The sequence below is a fragment of the Nicotiana tomentosiformis genome, chromosome 7, assembly GCF_000390325.3.
Source record: "Nicotiana tomentosiformis chromosome 7, ASM39032v3, whole genome shotgun sequence".
Classification (NCBI taxonomy): domain Eukaryota; kingdom Viridiplantae; phylum Streptophyta; class Magnoliopsida; order Solanales; family Solanaceae; genus Nicotiana; species Nicotiana tomentosiformis.
Window position 1 is genome coordinate 127,331,681 of NC_090818.1, and position 20,128 is coordinate 127,351,808.

The 20,128-nt window shown below is 34.7% G+C and overlaps 1 protein-coding gene across 1 annotated transcript; it reads right to left on the reverse strand.

The window, feature by feature from the left end:
- Window positions 1-17,079: 17,079 nt before the first annotated feature.
- LOC138896351 (uncharacterized mitochondrial protein AtMg00810-like) lies at window positions 17,080-17,649 on the reverse strand. Its single transcript, XM_070181152.1, has 2 exons — window positions 17,554-17,649; window positions 17,080-17,424 (listed from the first exon to the last, which is right to left on the reverse strand). The coding sequence occupies exons 1-2, from the start codon at window positions 17,647-17,649 to the stop codon at window positions 17,080-17,082; spliced, it is 441 nt and encodes a 146-aa protein (XP_070037253.1).
- Between the last annotated feature and the right edge of the window lie 2,479 nt (window positions 17,650-20,128).

Genomic DNA, 20,128 nt, shown 5'->3' on the forward strand with positions numbered 1-20,128 from the left:
ATTATTAATTTTTGACCTCTGAAGTTTGAGAGAAAAGCCCTATCAGAATTTTAAAGTCTGCTCGCAAGGATTTTTCTTTGATCACTAGATTTTTAAATCACGCAACAGTTATGGTGATCGTCAGGAGTTTGTCATAAATTCTGATGAATCATCGGAATTTTTCAGTATTGTGGTTGAAAATTGCGGTGCTTCAAAATTCTGAGCTGAAAATTCTGGTGTTGTCAGTACTTTTGGTGCTTCAAAATTCTAGCGGATACTTTAAAATTCTAGCGGATACTTCAAAATTCTGGCAAGCGTGTTTTAAAATTCTGACACGGGATACTTTTTCCAAAACTTTTCTTAGTGAGGTCAATATATAAATAATGGTTTAGAAAAGATCCATCCAGCATAATTTTTAGGGGTATTATCATTTTTAGCTCGCGCTAGAAACTATTTACAATGGTTGCCGAGAAAGTATATAAAAAATATATACTTTTTTTGGGGAGAAATTAAAAAATAGCCAGATTTACAAGTGGTAATTGAAAAATAGTCACAGTTTCAAAAGTAATCGAAATTTAGCCACTTTTCATGTAAAGATAAATCTGAACGAAAATATTATTCAAAATCCGAAAAATATTTCAGCATAATATGCTGGAGTTCCAGTATAATATACTGGAGTTCCAGCATAATATGCTGGAGTTCCAGTATAATATATCAGTCCAACATAATATGCTGAAAGTTTATACACAGGTGATCCAATCTCCAGTATACTATGCTGAAACTTTTCGCTTGTTGGAGTTCCATCATAATATGTTGGAAGTTCATACACATATGTATCAATCTCCAGTATATTATGTTGGACCGGTCCGTGTTGCAGCAAAATAGTGGCTATTTTTCAATGACTTTGCAAACGCTGGCTATTTTTGAATTACAAGTCCGAAAGCTAGTTAGCCCGTGCTATTTTTAATTTATTTTATTATTATTTTGAGAGCGACTATACAATATCATTTTCCCTAATTTTTAGTCTACTCTATCCCGTTTGCCCAGGACAAAAGCCCAATAAGTTGGTATAGAAGTAACAGCCCATTTTGTAGAACACTGGGAGGGGACTGGGCTAAACCCCTTAATCCAAAAGACCCAAAATTAATAAGCTGGTCTAGAAGACATTAGCCCGTTAGACACTTTTTCCCAAGGAATTTGTTTTCCTTCCTATACAATTTTTGAAACTTATTTACCAAAATTATCCAAATTTTATATATTACCCGCCCTAAATAAGGATTACTTACAAACTATATACAATCCATTATTAATGCCTTAAATTAGGGGATTTAGTTATATATTTTTCCTATTTTCTCTCCTCTTTTCTTTCCCTATTCTCTGTCACCTACTCAGTTACATCTCCTTATCATTGGCAACCCCAATCTCCTCCTGCCCGTAATTAGCTATAGAAAAACTAAAACGAACATTTAGATGCAAAGGAAAACTCTACGTACTAACTTTAGAAACAATAACTCTACTATCTATCTCTACTTGGAATAATATTGCGTGACACAACAATTAAGCCTTCCTCATTACTTGTCAGTATAGCTTTGCCCAATTCATCCCCATTCAACTTGGTCTCATAACAATTCAAAATCCCAGCAGCTTTCTTGTTGTAACTGGAATTTGCAGCGTAATTCATGCCCAACTTCTTTTTTCTTTGGTTCAATTTATTAGGAGAAGTAGACCTAGGTTGCCGATCTTGCAACTATAATATCATATAACTTAAATATAATATCATACAACTTAAAGCATAATTGAGGAGATTCAAAGTTTTAGCAGATTTCAAATTAAATTCAATCGCCTTCAAACTTCGGATTCAATTTTGTATTAGTATTTCTAACAAGAATCTATACTACCCAGTTAATTTCTCACACAAAATTCAAATCTCACATAAAACTCAGTTTCGCCGAAGTGCGACGATGACGCTTTTAATGTAAAACTCAAAATTTCTCCACCAAATTCATTCAGTTCCCATCAATATTCAAGTTTTTTCCATTCAAACAAATGTGAATCAGTGCACATGAGTAGATTTGGAATTCATTCTTTACTTTTCTTTCCTTAATAAATCAATTGAGAAAGAACAATATATGGTACATCAACATATAAATTAAAAATAAAATCCGTACAAATTTAATACAAATTTGAATATCTACAACAACATACATAGTAAAAATAAATTTTATACAACTAATTATATGATGTACAACTTATATACAACTTTCATACATTATTTCTACCCAGTTAAATACAACTACATCATACAACTTAAAAATAATTTTCATACAGATTTATACAATATATCTTTTGTATGTATTTTATATATAATTTGTATATATTTTGTATGCGGTGTGTGCTTCTTCCTCTCTAAAACTCCAATCAAAACTTTTTCTCTTAATACAATTTTGATACATATCAACAAATTTATGTAAAAAGATAGTATTGATAACTTAAATACAAACTTTATATAATGATTCATACATTATACAATATATATATATATACACTACTATAATAGAATACAATTATAATAGAATAGAATACAATTTACATACAATTATAATATAACTTTACTACAATTTCGTAAGTGTATTGTATGTCATGTGTTCTTCTTCTTCTTCTTTTTCTTCTTCTTCTTCTTCTTCTTCTTCTTCTTCGAGTTTCAATCTGAAATTCAACCAAAATTAAGTCTAATATTCATCAAAACACCCTCAAAATTGAGAAATAAACTCCAAACAATATTCCCAATTGTTTGCAAAAACACCCAGTCCAAACAAATAATGATTTTTGAAAAAACAAATTCGGTTTCAAAGCTTTCTAATGGCTGTCAATGGTGGAGAGTCAAACACCTTCAAAATTTATTGATTGACAATTTTAATTTGAACACCAATTGTGCAACATGAAAGAAAATTGCTAAGTTAAAACGATTGAAATCCATTGATGAATTCTATTAAAACCCTATACAACAAGAAAACATAAAAAATAAGGAACATCAAATAAAGAAAAATGGGAAAAAAAGAGAGAAGGAAAGTAAAGAGACGAAGAGAGAGAGAGAGAGACAAAGACAGAGACAGACAGAGAGAGAGAGAGAGAGAGAGAGAGAGTCATAGACAAAGAGAGAGAGAGAGAGACGGAGAGAGAGAGAGAGAGAGAGAGAGAGAGAGAGAGAGAGAGGGCAAGTATAAAGGGATAAGAAAATAACTAATATTCCTTATTCAATTCCTAATATAAAGGGATACTTATTTAAAACTTATTTGTACATAATTGATAAATTGTATATGACCATGTAATTAAATTGAAACTTGAGTAGGAATGGTAATAAGGTTTCAAATAGTATATAGGAAGGTCAAAATTCCTCGATATTTTTCGGAAGAAAAGACAGAAATTGGAGGTGGAAGCTTGGGCCCATTAGGCCGCCTAGCCCTATCGAAGTTGGGTTTCCACATGAACTTATCATAGTTGGGTTGGATCAGCACAAACTAGAGGTAACTCTGAAGCCCAACCAAAGCACATCCTCTTGTCTACTAATGATTTGGACCTTGTGTTTCCTCTCGCTTTATTTCAAATATTTTACACAAATAGCCCTCCAAATTTAGTGTTTACTTTTTCTAGCCGGTATACAAAGATTATACATTGATTATACATGATAATACATATATTTTACATGGATATATATTATATATTTGATGGTTATACATATATTAACCAATAAATATATACTATACATCTGCTGGTTATTTTTAGTTTAAGCAATTGAGTGAGGGGCCGCTTCGATTAGTTCTTCCCTTTTGTTTTGTGATGAGTTCGGGTTGGGTTTTCTGAAGTGGACCAGTGGTTTCTACTTCTGTAAATTGAGGAACCAAATGAACTTGCCCAATTATTAGAGGCAGACTACAAAATTGAACGATCGATCAAAACTAATTGTATTTGTCAAAAAGCATATAAATTATATATATTATATGTATATAATACACATATATACAAAAAATATATATATTTTATCGGCTATTTGCAGGGAGCGACTAAAAATATGTATTTGTCACTTATTTATTAGCGTGTATAGTGCAATGGCACCAATGTGAGATTTTCACATAATAGGTATGGATTTGATTTTTTACTATCACCTTCTTCCTTCCCTTTCTTGATTATCCACTGTAATAGAAAATTTTGAAGAATCTTTGCTTAATTTAAACTTGTTGAGACGCAACCATTGAAGTTTCTAGATCCAGAGAGAAGAGTGAAACAAAGAAGAAGGGAAAATATCAGAGAATCTCATTTTTCACTATATCTGTTATGACCTGTACACATATATTTATACACAACTAACTTCCACTAACTAACAACTAATTCACATAATTAACTATAGTTATCACTAATCAATCGTCTGACTAACCCACGTCATTATTCCTCCTAACACTCCCCCTTAAGTTGTGTAGTGAGAAGAGATTGAACACTCCCAGCTTGGACAATAAGAAATCATGTTGTGATTTACCAAGCCCTTTTGTGAGAATGTCAGCTAGCTGCAGATTTGATGGCACATGAATTGTTTGAATGAGACCCTCATACACCTTCTCTCTAATGAAGTGACAATCAGTTTCTATGTGCTTAGCCCGTTCATGGTATATGGGATTTACTGCTATTTGAATTGCTGCCTTACTATCACAAAATAGCTTTACTAGCAAATCTACATAAAAAATCAGCTCCTTGAACAATCCTACTAACCAGACTATCTCTGCCACAACATTTGCCATGCTTCTATATTCTGCCTCTGCTGAATTCCTTAAAATGGTGTTCTGCTTCTTCGATTTCCAAGAGATCAAAGAATCTCCCAGCTTCACTATAAAACCACTGACTTACTTCCTTGTCATCGGACAAGTTGCCCAATCTGTATCACAATGCACTATGAGTTATGATGAAGCCTCAGCTAACAATAGTATACCTAGCCATGGTGCATTCTTTAGATACCTTACCACCCTTAGAGCCACTTCCATATGAGACTTCTTTGGTTTGTTCATGAACTGACTCAAATTCAGCACATCATAAGCTATGTCTGGTCTAGTCATAGTGAGATATAGCAGCTTTTCTACCAGCTATTGATAACTGGTGGGTGGAGGTGTTCATAAAAATCCGAAAAATCGAACCAAACCGACTAAAAAATTGATACTTTTTAGGTTTGGTTTGATTTTGGTTTTAAATTTTAAAAACCGATCAAATTTGGTTTGGTTTTGGTTTTAATAAAAAAATAACCAAAAAAACGAACCAAACAGACTATAAAAGTAGCTATATAAAATTATTATATATATATATATATATATATATATATATATATATATATATATTTGTATATAAAGTTTTTGAAATTTTATGGTACATATTAGTCATTTGTATTTTTAGTCTAGTTCTTTGCTATTATAATAATCTAATCATTTGCCTTCTAGTTTGATTGGTAGTTTTGTTTTGCTAAGTATAAAAATTTATTTCATGTTAAAAATAATCGATTTTTAATTGAATACTTAAATTATTCATCACTATTTGAGTCAATTATCATCAATATATCTTGTTAAATGATAAATTTCTCAAAGAACAATTAGTTTGATAGTGTTACGTTGAAAATGTAATTGCTGGAATATGCGTTTGGTAGTGTATGTTTCATATTTAAGAAAAAATCGATAATAACCGAAAAAACTGAAAAGCTGACAAAACCCGACAAAAACTGAATCGATAAAAAATTAACTTAATTGGTTTGGTTTGGTTCCAATATTTAAAAAATCGACTTACTTTGTTTGGTTTCTTTTTAGGGAAAAACCGACCCAAACCAAACCATAAACACCCCTACTGGTGGGATCAGACAACAGTTCATCATGGTAGGTACTACAGGTTCCTCCTTTATCAAACTCCACACTAGTAAGCCTTTGATTCGCCTCCAGTGGTGTACGTGCTGGTTTAGATCCAGCTAGACCAAGATCACTGATCAAGTCAAGAGCAAACTTTCTTTGACGAACTAGAATTCCCTGTTTGCTTCTAGCAATTTCAAGACCAAGGAAGTACTTCATCTGCCCCAGTTCCTTGATCTTGAAATGTTGTTGCAGCATGAGTTTAGCAGCCTCTACCATGGTAGGATTAGATCCAGTGGTCAGAAGATCATCAACATACACTAGCACAAGGACCTGATCATGGCCAGAGTGCAAAGTGAAGAGAGAATAATCATGAAGGCTTTGGACAAAACCAGAAGTTGTTAAGGCCTCACAGAGTTTGAGATTCCATTGCCTAGAGGTTTGCTTGAGGCCATATAGGGACTTTTGAAGCTTGCATACCTGATGGGACTCCCTCTGGATAACAAGGCCAGGTGGTGGAATCATATATACATCCTCCACCAAATCTCCTTGCAAGAAAGCATTGAATACATCCATCTAATGAAGCTTCCATCCATGCATAGCAGCCACTGATAAAACTGCTCGTACAATCACCATCTTGACCACATGGGAGAAGGTTTTCTGATAATCAAGGCCTTCCTGTCGCGTGTAGCCCTTGGCCACCAGCCTTGCCTTGTATCTTTCCACCTCACCTTTGGCATTATACTTGACCTTAAAGACCCACTTGCAACCTATTGTCCTTTTTCCTACTGGCAGATTCATCATGCTCCAAGCGTTGTTGTCATTCAGGGCCTTCAGTTCTTGATCCATAGCCTCAATCCACTTAGGATTATGCATGGCCTCTGCATAAGAATTTGGTTCTTTGACTGCTGAAAAGTTGCACACAGACTTGAAGTAGGAGGCTGACAATGAAGTATAGGACATATATGATGAAATAGGATATAGGGAAGCTGAGCCTGCAGTAGAGTCTCCAGAAGGCATTCCTGTAGGCACTTGGTGCACAAAACCATGAAGCCAGCCTGGTGTCTTGGTTGGCATGGAGGATCTCCTAACTGCAGTAGGTGGTGCATCAATGCTCCTAATGCTTGTTGTAGGAGTAGCAGCTGGTGTGAATGGCACTGGTGATTCTACAGGATAAGGAGCAACTGCTGACTCTCTGTGAACTGAAGCATGATGAGTAGCAGGTGAACTTTCAACTAGTTTAACCATAATGGGAGAACTACCACTGTGATCAACCAGTGCATTGTCTGTGACAGGAATGGACAAAAAAAACTCAGAATCTGCTGCTTGAGAGAAAGGAGTTAGAGTTTGTGGGTTCGAGATTCTAGTTCGTTTATGTTACTGGATTCTAAATTAACATTTTATTCATATTCAATGGATTTTTTAAGATAGATACAAGATTTGTACCAAAGTTATTGATTTCGGTCGAACCACAAATCCTATGCTAGCTCCGTCCTGAGTAAAATATATAATAAATCAAAAAAAAAAGTCTAGATTATAGTTCTGCAATTATAAACACCTCAACAAACTCACACCCATATCATTTATCCAAAGGCAACTCTCAACTAAAATAGTAAAAACCCCTCCTCATCCACCACCCTTTCTCTCTTTCTTTTTCTTTTCTCTATAACTTTCTGTTTTCGCCAACTTTAGGAAAAGGTCCCCTTACTTTCGACCTTCGGCCTACTTAGCTTCTTCCAAAAGACTTATTTCTACTACTTATCTATAAGCGGTAAGATGTAATAATTTGTAAGATTGATAGAATCTCTCCACGTATGCTCTAAAAATATTGAATTGTGTATTTGGTTGAATATTGAGTTGTTTATTCAAAGAAACATGATTGAATTTATCTCCCTTTCTTTAATGGTACACTCATGTTTTAAAAGTTTTAGATCCGCCTAATATACATAGAGATTATAAAAGAAAGCAAAGAAAAAGGTATAGAGTTCCTAATAGGTTGTTTGGATGGAATTTGGACATCGAGTAATAAGCTGGATTTCAGTATCTCAAGGATAATACAGCCAAAAGATCCCTTTTATCTAATAGAATATGGCCACTAACCCTACATTTCCTAGACCTTTAAATTTGCCAGTGGAGCTTTGCTCATATCTGTGTCATCTTGCGTTCATCCTATAACATATTGTAATATGTTATAATAATTATATTTTTAATTTGAAACTAGTTTGAAACCGATTTAGATGAACAATAGTTATCTATTTAAATTGGAAAAAGATATCCACAATATTTTGCAAAAAAAAAAAAGATTTAGCAGCATGACGATGTAGTTTTCCACGAGAATTCGTATCACAAAAATAAAGCTTGCTAATATTTGTATCTCTTAAACGAGAAACGATGTAGGAAATATGAAAATGATAACTAGGAAACCGTTTTCAAATATAGAGGACAAACATAATAGATTCAAAACTGGAGGATGCCGTTTAGATATTCCCTAGTTAACATAAATAAATAAGAAAAAGAATCATATTTACCCTTTTTTTAGTGGAAACTTGAACATCGTTACCAGAAAAGAATTGTAGCAACAACTAAACTAAGGGAACTTTTTTTGGGTGTATCACATGGTTTACACAAAGCAGCGCGCATTATAGCCAAATCATTTTTTGTTAAAATAATTCTAATTGTACTTTGTTTTATGTAAAAGATACAATACATAAATGACTGAAATTCAAAAATGGCCAGATTTACAAGTGGTAAAGTCACAGTTTCAAAAGTAATTAAAATTTACCCATTTTTCATGTAAAGATAAATCTGAATGAAAACACAGTTCAAAATCCGAAAAATATTCTAGCATAATATACTAGAGTTCGAATTTTTTACATGTGAACTTCCAGCATAATATACTGGAATCGCATAATATACTGGAGTTCAAGTATAATATACTGAGTTCGAGTATATTATGCTGGAACTCCAGTATATTATGATGGAGTTCCAGTATATATGCTGGAAGTTCATACACATGTGCTCCAATCTCCAGTATATTATGCTGGAACTTTCCATGTGTTGGAGTTCCAGCATAATATGCTGGAACTTCATACACAGATGCATCAATCTCCAGTATATTATGCTGGAACTTTCCGTGTTGCAGCAAAATAGTGGCTATTTTTCAATGACTTTGCAAACACTGGCTATTTTCAATTACCAGTCCGAAAACTGACTAGCTCATACTATTTTCATAAATGTACTGTTACAAGTATTATTATCAAATTAAATGGTACTCCTAGCATAATGTTAGATCTGACACAATCTATGGAGTTGTACTGAATAGGCTTTTTAGACTATAAAAATACTGGTAAAAATGGTGTGTGGTAGCCACTAAATAAGGTGGTGTTTATTTTTTATTCACCAATTCTAATGTTGAGAAAAAATAGTCACTACTCTATTAAAATTAATATGAAAAGATATTTTTACCCTTTCTTCTATTTCTTTTATTCCCAAACCCTTCCTTTATACTCTTCCTTTATACCCTCCTTTATACGCTTCTCTCATTTAAGTTCAGAGCCAAAATTTTATAGGCAAAATTTCGCTCCCTCAATATAGTTCCTGCATACAACTCTCTTCTCTCGATTGAAGTTCAGAGCCAAAATTTGCTAAGCAAAATTTCGCTCCCTCAATATCGCTCCTGCCCAGCCCATAATAATTTTTTACGTATACTTTGTCCAACTTAATCTCTTCTCATTTGTCATCTTCTCTGCAGCGAACCAACGTACTGGTATATTTTCGATTTTGCTTTTATGCATTTTTCTTTTTGTATATCTCTAATCGTGATCAATGCTATATTTGTTATCAAGTATGTGTGAAATATCCAAAATAATGATTATAACTTGATTCACTGAGGAATAAGGTGCAGATTTTGTGAGAAAGTTATTGAGAACCTTTTGGTATTGAAATGTGTTTGTGGTTCAATCAATATATTGATTATGTAAGGACATTTCAGAAAAATAGTCCTAAAAATTTATAAGCTAACTATGTTTAGAAATTTTAGTTAACTGTGCTTCTATTAAAGATGCATCTAATTAGGTCCTGGATTTTAGTTTAAATATTAAGGACATTTCAGAAAAATAGTCCTACGAATTTGTAAGCTAATTTTAGTTAATTGTACTTCTATTAAAGATGCATCTAATTAGGTCCTGGATTTTAGTTTTTTAGTTTAAATATTAAGGACATTTCAGAAAAATAGTCCTAAGAATTTGTAAGCTAAGTTTAATTAATTGTGCTTCTATTAAAGATGCATCTAATTAGGTCCTAGATTTTAGTTTTTTAGTTTAAATATTAAGGACATTTTAGAAAAATAGTCCTAAGAATTTGTAAGCTAATTTTAGTTAATTGTTCTTCTATTAAAGATGCATCTAATTAGGTCCTGAATTTTAGTTTTTTAGTTTAAATATTAAGGACATTTCAGAAAAATAGTCCTAAGAATTTGTAAGCTAATTTTACTTTATTGTTCTTCTATTAAAGATGCATCTACTTAGGTTCTGGATTTTAGTTTTGTAGTTTAATTATTAAGGATATTTCAGAAAAATAGTCCTAAGAATTTGTAAGCTAATTTTAGTTTACTGTTCTTCTATTAAAGATGCATCTACTTAAGTCCTGGATTTTAGTTTTGTAATTTAAATATTAAGGACATTTCAGAAAAATAGTCCTAATGTTTACGTTCTATTTCCTTCTTTGTAGTGTGCTAATGGAAGGAAATCGTGTTTTCGAGTTTGATGATTGGCATAATTCGATGAGCTATTGGAAAGGAGATTTTCAGTATAAGGAAACAATAAAAAGTTTCTTGTCGAACACGCAATGGAAGAAGTTGAGGGATGGTATTTCCGAAAACTTTTTCCGATTACAAGGTGTGAAGTTCTATGGTAGATTTATTCATTGTGTGTTGCTTTCAGAAATTATAAGCAATGACTCGCATTCAATGACATTCAAGGTTTTTGATCATGAAGTGAAATTTACACGTAAAGCATTCCAGATAATTACTGGGTTGAAATGTTCTTCTTCAGTGGACTTCAAAGTTTTACGTGAAAGAGAGAATAGGCTTTCGAAAGTCTACTTCCCTGGAAAGGATAGAATCGAGTTAGTCGATTTGTGGCATTTTATTACTAGTCACTCATATGGTACAATTGCATCATTTGTAGGCAGCCATGACGATGTGGTGAAGTTGGCAACAATTTATTTTGTTGAAATTGTGTTGATGGGGAAGCGCAAGAATCGGAATGTGTCTGAGCGGGTAATGAAAATCGTAGATGACGATGAACTCTGCTCTTCTTTCAATTGGGGCTCTCTTTGTTATAAAAAGTTACTAAAATCATTGAAGAGCTTCTTGAAGCCCAAACAAAATACTTCAGACAATGAGAATGAGAAAGAGAAAGATAAAGAGAAGGACAGTTATACTATACTTGGCTTTCCTTTCGCCTTCTGTGTTTGGATTATGGAAGTATTCCCAATTTTTCAGGAAAAACAATTTGTGAACTTTAGAGAATGTGGGTTCCCCCGGATGCTATGTTATTCAGATATAAAATCTCCACATTATGACACTCTTCGAAACCCATTTGCACACAACCAAGCTATCTGAACCGAATCTCTCTAACTCAACCCAACCACGTAGGTTGCTAAAATCCAAGAGCATTACCATGAAACATCTGTAGAGTCCTACCACGTCATAAGTACCCAAAGAACCGATCATACCCATTACTGTGCTAACCCAACCTACTACCACGCTGTCCTATTTCTCTAAGTCCCTTCCAAATTGCCTTTAAGTTGATTCTTCTCCTTGCTGGAGCACCACGATCCTTAACCAAAATTCACCACACAAGAGGCCCTAGTATAAAACCACCACGCCCTAAGGGCCCATAAGCCGCTAACTTCCCTAATAAGCACCCCAAAGCACCACAACCGAGATACCCACTCTAAAGAGACCTTATGTAAACCTAAAACTGTTTCCTTCACCTCCTTAATACTGAAATGCATAATCCACCATGATATAAAAATACCACAAGTCTCGACACCATCCCATGCAAATATCAGATCCTAGCCATATACCAATCCAAAATTCTCAATTTCTACATATAATTCTTGAATCCATTAGAACCATTCTCGAGATTCATCCACTCTACTCAAATCTCAATTGAACTGATCAAATGGACCGAATGACGTGTTCCCCATTAGTACACCAGCACCCAAGGGAGCAGGCTATACTCCTAAGCAATCGAGCAAATTCCTACTCCATGTACCCTATATCCTTCGCGAATAACCACTGAATTATTTTATGATTCCCATATACCCATAGAGCGTAATATAACCTGTATCCAAAAATTCCTTTACCTGAGTCATCCTCGATCTCGACCTCTACAAGTCATAACTAATTCACCAGTATACCCCAAACTGAAACCAATACGACACATAACCGTGCAAATAACTCGTCGATAGCAGACTCCCCCACTTAGCTCAAAGCCATAGAACAAAATAGTCGATAACATCACGATACCCATACTCTATTACTTCCAGAATCCTGCACTGAAACTTAACTAAATCCTTCGCAAGCCCATGTAACACAAACCATATAATACCTCAAATCGTCTGCAAATCTCGCATGCACCCTTGTAATAGTCAAGCCAACTTCCACAAGCGATCCAAACTCAAATTGCAACATATATCATTCACTGGTAAAAGAGAACTCTCTACAAAACATCATAAGGACCACAAAACCTTAGGACACCTCGCAGGAGATAACCTGCCTGCTCTGCCTCAAACCGATATCCCTCTATATCCTTCCACAGTCACGACTACTATGCAATCACTTAATCCTTTTGATTCTTAACTCATCAACAAGACATGAGAATCTACTTTACTCCACAACTAAACAACACAACACACCCATAACTCGAGACCATACGCCAAATCAAGACATAAATTAAACACCACATAGTCCTTGATAGATCTCAAGTAAACTCTTCTCGTCACATTCGAACTATCCGAACACATCTCGCAGTCACATCATACTCACCACATAGCCATTTCACCGCTCATCGAGCCACATAGTCACATCATACAAGTTACCACTGAAGATACTGAGCTCAAGGTCTGGTCTAACCATTGACTCAAGTCCTCCAGACTGACCCACCACCAAAACAAAGAATACACATCTCGAACCTCGTTCATAGAATCACAAGCCGCCTGCGCACAACCGATTATGAGTGCTCACATATGTATACGAATGCGTGGAAGGAATTCAAAGAGTTACGCTTCAAGTTGAATCAATGCTGCACGATAAGGAAAGAAAGATGGGAAGTATATCCTAAATGTCATGTAGCCTCTCGAAGATAGGTATGGACGTCATCATACCGATCCGCAAGACTCTACTAGACACTTGCTTATGACTTGTAGAGTCTATGAACCTAGAGCTATGATACCACCTTGTCACGACCTAAAATCCGACTAGTCGTTATGGCACCTAACCCAGCCCGCTAGGTAAGCCAATTAACCACTAACCAATTCCAATAACAATTAATAAATCAATTAAGTAAAGAAATATCTGAATCTAATATATTCCCCAAGAACTGGTAGTACAAATCATGAGCTTCTAAGAATAAAGTTTACAAAGCGAAAATGAAATAAATACATAGTCTATTTGAATAGTACATAAACAGAGTTTTACAGATCTAAAGCTACCACGAACAAGAGGCAGCTACAGCCGGAACGCAGGTACTTCTTCAATCCAGCTCCCATCGAACACAGCAACATCAGCAACCAATATCTGCACACAAGGTGCAGAAGTGTAGTATGAGTACAACCGACGTCATATACTCAATAAGTAACAAACCTAATCTTAGGTTGAAAGTAATGACGAGCTAACAGAAAGGTCGGGTCCAACATCAATATTCCACAACAGTTCATAACAGTATATACACGTAACAAAAGAGTATCTCAGAATAAAAGTCTCAGTTCGTTCACAGTTCCAGAAAAATAGGCATTTCTTTTCAAGTATCTCAGTGAAAATCCAAATCTTTTATCGAAAAAGCCAAAATACGAGTAAGTTCGAAAACTGTGATTTTTCCCAAAACTCATTTCAACAAATAGTGAGATGTTTTATTTTCAGGTAGCATGAGGGAAGTACTTCTCTATGCCTACATGTCAAGATACAGGTAAAATCATAAATGTCCCCAAAACCGAGTAGCGGAAGGAAATGCTCCTTTATGCATGTATCTCAAGTACGCATGTCAAATGAAATGTATCTCGATGATGAGCTCATGTACTCACACTCTCAGAGTACTCAATGTCACTGTCTCGCATCCTTTTTCACTATGCTCAATGCTCAGCACACTCAATCACTCAACGATGTACAATACCCGTTGCAGCGTGCAGCCCGATCCACACACACACACACACACACATATATATATATATATATATATATATATATAGTCATTTGCGCTCACTGGGGGTGTGCAGACTCCGGAGGGGATCCTTCAACCCAAGCGCTATATTATTGCGGTGTGCAACCCGATCCAATATTATTGCGGCATGCAACCCGATCCAATATTGTTGTGGCGTGCAACCCGATCCATTATCAACAAATTTATGTAAAAAGATAGTATTGATAACTTAAATATAAATTTTATACAACGATTCATACATTATACAACTATTTTTCAACTTTCATACAACATTCAAATAAAATATATATATATATATATATATATATATATATATATATATATATATATATATATATATATATATATATATATATATATATATAACTACAACAAAATACAATTTACATACAATTATAATATAACTTTACTACAATTTCATAAGTGTATTGTATGCCATATCTTCTTCTTCTTCTTCTTCTTCTTCTTCTTCTTATTCTTCTTCTTCGACTTCTTCGAATTTCAATCTGAAATTCAGCCAAAATCAAGTCTACTCTTCACCAAAATACCCTCAAAATTGAGAAACTCTAAATAATATTCCCAATTATTTGCAACAACACTCATTCTAAATAAATAATGGTTTTCGAAAAATCAAATTCGATTTCAAAGATTCAAAGCTTTTTAATGGTTGTCAATGGTGGAGAGTCAAACACCTTCAAAATTTATTGATTGACAATTTCAATTTGAACACCAATTGTGCAATATGAAAGAAAATTTCTAAGTTAAAACGATTGAAATCCATTGATGAATTCTATTAAAACTCTATACAACAAGAAAGCATAAAAATAGAGAACATCAAATGAAGAAAAATTGGGGAAAAACAGAGAAGGAGAGTAAGGAGACGGAGTGAGAGAGAGAGAGAGAGAGAGAGAGAGAGAGAAAGACAGAGAGAGACGGAGAGAGAGAGTGGGCAAGTATAAAAGGATAAGAAAATAATTGATATTCCTTATTCAATTCCTAATATAAAGGGATACTCATTTAAAACTTATTTGTACATAATTGATAAACTGTATATGACCATGTAATTAAATTGAAACTTAATTAGGGAGGGTAATAAGGTTTCAAATAGTGTATATGAAGGTAAAAATCCCTTGATATTTTCAGAAGAAAAGACAGAAATTGAAGGTGGATGCTTGGGCCCATTAGGCCGCCTAGCCCTATCGAAGTTGGGTTTCCACATGAACTTATCATAGTTGGGTTGGATCAGCACAAACCAGAGGTAATTCAGAAGCCCAACCAAAGCACACCCTCTTGTTTACTAATGATTTGGACCTTGTGTTTCCTATCCCTCCAAATTCATTGTTTATTTTTTCTAGCCGGTATACAAAGATTATACATTAATTATACACGATAATACATATATTTTACTATATATATATATATATATATATATATATATATATTACATCTGCTGGTTATTTTTAGTTTAAGCGGTTGAGTGAGGGGGTGCTTCGATTAGTTCTTCCCTTTGTTTTTTGATGAGTTCGGGTTGGGTTTTCTGAAGTGGACCAGTGGTTTCTAATTCTGTAAATTGAGGAACCAAATGAACTTGCCCAATTATTAGAGGCAGACTACAAAATTGAACTATCGATCAAAACTAATAGTATTTGTCAAAAAATATATAAATTGTGTATATTATATGTATATAATACATATATATACAAAACAAAATATATATTTTATCGATTATTTATAGGGAGCGACTAAAAATATGTATTTGTCACTTATTTATTAGCGTGTATAGTGCAATGGTACCAATGTGAGTTTTTTACATAATATGTATGGATTCGATTTTTTACTATCACCTTCTCCCTTCCCTTTCTTGATTCTCCACTGTAATAGAAAATTTCGAAGAATATTTGCTTAATTTAAACTTGTTGAGACGCAGCCATTGAAGTTTCTAGATCGAGAGAGAAGAGTGAAACAGAGAAGAAGGGAAAATATCAGAGAATTTCATTTTTAAATATAGTTGCCATGCTTCTATATTCTGCCGCTGTATAACAACTAACTCACATAATTAAATATAGTTACCACTAACCAATCGTCTGACTAACCCATGGCATTATTCCTCATAACACTCCCCCTCAAGCTGTGTAATGAGAAGAGATTGAACATTCCCAGCTTGGACAATAAGAAATCATGTTGTGATTTACCAAGTCCTTTTGTGAGAATGTCAGCTAGCTGCAGATTTGATGGTACATGAACTGTTTGAATAAGACCCTCCTGCATCTTCTCTCTAATGAAGTGACAATCAGTTTCTATGTGCTTAGTTCGTTCATGGTATATGGGATTTGATGCTATCTGAATTGCTGTCTTACTATCACATAATAGCTTTACTAGCAAATCTACATCAAAATTCAGCTCCTTGAACAATTCTACTAACCAGACTATCTCTGTCACAATAGTTGCCATGCTTCTATATTCTGCCTCTGTTGAACTCCTTGAAATGTTATTCTACTTCTTCGATTTCAAAGAGATCAAAGAATCTCCTAGCTTCACTACAAAACCACTGACTAACTTCCTTGTCATCGGACAAGTTGCCCAATCTACATCACAATGCATTGTGAGTTGTGATGAAGCCTCAGCTGACAGTAGTATACCTATCCGTGGTGCGTTCTTCAGATACCTTACCACCCTTAGGGCCCCTTCCATATGAGACTTCTTTGGTTTGTTCATGAACTGACTCAAATTCTGCACAGCATAAGCTATGTCTGGTCTGGTCATAGCGAGATATAGCAGCTTTCCTACCAGCTGCTAATAACTGGTGGGATCAGACAACAGTTCATCCTGGTAGGCACTGCATGTTCCTCCTTCATCAAAATCCACACTAGTAGTGTGCCTGCTGGCTTAGATCCAACTAGACCAAGATCACTGATCAAGTCAAGAGCAAACTTCCTTTGACAAACTAGAATTCCATGTTTGCTTCTAGAAATTTCAAGACTAAGGAAGTACTTCATCTGCCCCAGGTCCTTGATCTTGAAATGTTGTTGCAGCATGAGTTTAGCAGCCTCTATCAAGGTAGGATTGGATCCAGTGATCAGAAGATCATCAACATACACTAGCACAATGACCCGATCATGGGCAAAGTGCTAAGTGAAGAGAGAATAATCACGAAGGCTTGTGACAAAACAAGAAGCAGTTAAGGCCTCACAGAGTTTGAAATTCCATTGCCTAGAGGCTTGCTTGAGGCCATATAGGGACTTTTGAAGCTTGCATACCTGATGGGACTCCCCCTGGCTAACAAGGCCAGGTGGTGGAATCATATATACATCCTCCACTAAATCTCCTTGCAAGAAGGCATTGAATACATCCATCTAATGAAGCTTCCATCCATGCATAGCAGTCACTGATAAAACTGCTCGTACAATCACCATCTTGACCACATGGGAGAAGATTTTCTGATAATCAAGGCCTTCCTGTCGCGTGTAGCCCTTGGCCACCAGCCTTGCCTTGTATCTTTCCACCTCACCTTTGGCATTATACTTGACCTTAAAGACCCACTTGCAACCTATTGTCCTTTTTCCTACTGGCAGATCCATCATGCTCCAAGAGTAGTTGTCATTCAGGGCCTTCAGTTCTTGATCCATAGCCTCAATCCACTTAGGATTATGCATGGCCTCTGCATAAGAATTTGGTTCTTTGACTGCTGAAAAGTTGCACACAGACTTGAAGTAGGAGGCTGACAATGAAGTATAGGACATATATGATGAAATAGGATATAGGGAAGCTGAGCCTGCAGTAGAGTCTCCAGAAGGCATTCCTGTAGGCACTTGGTGCACAAAACCATGAAGCCAGCCTGGTGTCTTGGTTGGCATGGAGGATCTCCTAACTGCAGTAGGTGGTGCATCAATGCTCCTAATGCTTGTTGTAGGAGTAGCAGCTGGTGTGAATGGCACTGGTGATTCTACAGGATAAGGAGCAACTGCTGACTCTCTGTGAACTGAAGCATGATAAGTAGCAGGTGAACTTTCAACTAGTTTAACCATAATGGGAGAACTACCACTGTGATCAACCAGTGCATTGTCTGTGACAGGAATGGACAAAAAAAACTCAGAATCTGCTGCTTGAGAGAAAGGAGTTAGAGTTTGTGGGTTCGAGATTCTAGTTCGTTTATGTTACTGGATTCTAAATTAACATTTTATTCATATTCAATGGATTTTTTAAGATAGATACAAGATTTGCACCAAAGTTATTGATTTCGGTCGAACCGCAAATCCTATGCTAGCTCCGTCCCTGAGTAAAATATATAATAAATCAAAAAAAAAAGTCTAGATTATAGTTCTGCAATTATAAACACCTCAACAAACTCACACCCATATCATTTATCCAAAGGCAACTCTCAACTAAAATAGTAAAAACCCCTCCTCATCCACCACCCTTTCTCTCTTTCTTTTTCTTTTCTCTATAACTTTCTGTTTTCGCCAACTTTAGGAAAAGGTCCCCTTACTTTCGACCTTCAGCCTACTTAGCTTCTTCCAAAAGACTTATTTCTACTACTTATCTATAAGCGGTAAGATGTAGTAATTTGTAAGATGGATAGAATCTCTCCACGTATGCTCTAAAAAGATTGAATTGTGTAATTGGTTGAATATTGAGTTGTTTATTCAAAGAAACATGATTGAATTTATCTCCCTTTCTTTAATGGTACACTCATGTTTTAAAAGTTTTAGATCCGCCTAATATACATAGAGATTATAAAAGAAAGCAAAGAAAAAGGTATAGAGTTCCTAATAGGTTGTTTGGATGGAATTTGGACATCGAGTAATAAGCTGGATTTCAGTATCTCAAGGATAATACAGCCAAAAGATCCCTTTTATCTAATAGAATATGGCCACTAACCCTACATTTCCTAGACCTTTAAATTTGCCAGTGGAGCTTTGCTCATATCTGTGTCATCTTGCGTTCATCCTATAACATATTGTAATATGTTATAATAATTATATTTTTAATTTGAAACTAGTTTGAAACCGATTTAGATGAACAATAGTTATCTATTTAAATTGGAAAAAGATATCCACAATATTTTGCAAAAAAAAAAAAGATTTAGCAGCATGACGATGTAGTTTTCCACGAGAATTCGTATCACAAAAATAAAGCTTGCTAATATTTGTATCTCTTAAACGAGAAACGATGTAGGAAATATGAAAATGATAACTAGGAAACCGTTTTCAAATATAGAGGACAAACATAATAGATTCAAAACTGGAGGATGTCGTTTAGATATTCCCTAGTTAACATAAATAAATAAGAAAAAGAATCATATTTACCCTTTTTTTAGTGGAAACTTGAACATCGTTACCAGAAAAGAATTGTAGCAACAACTAAACTAAGGGAACTTTTTTTGGGTGTATCACATGGTTTACACAAAGCAGCGCGCATTATAGCCAAATCATTTTTTGTTAAAATAATTCTAATTGTACTTTGTTTTATGTAAAAGATACAATACATAAATGACTGAAATTCAAAAATGGCCAGATTTACAAGTGGTAAAGTCACAGTTTCAAAAGTAATTAAAATTTACCCATTTTTCATGTAAAGATAAATCTGAATGAAAACACAGTTCAAAATCCGAAAAATATTCTAGCATAATATACTAGAGTTCGAATTTTTTACATGTGAACTTCCAGCATAATATACTGGAATCGCATAATATACTGGAGTTCAAGTATAATATACTGAGTTCGAGTATATTATGCTGGAACTCCAGTATATTATGATGGAGTTCCAGTATATATGCTGGAAGTTCATACACATGTGCTCCAATCTCCAGTATATTATGCTGGAACTTTCCAT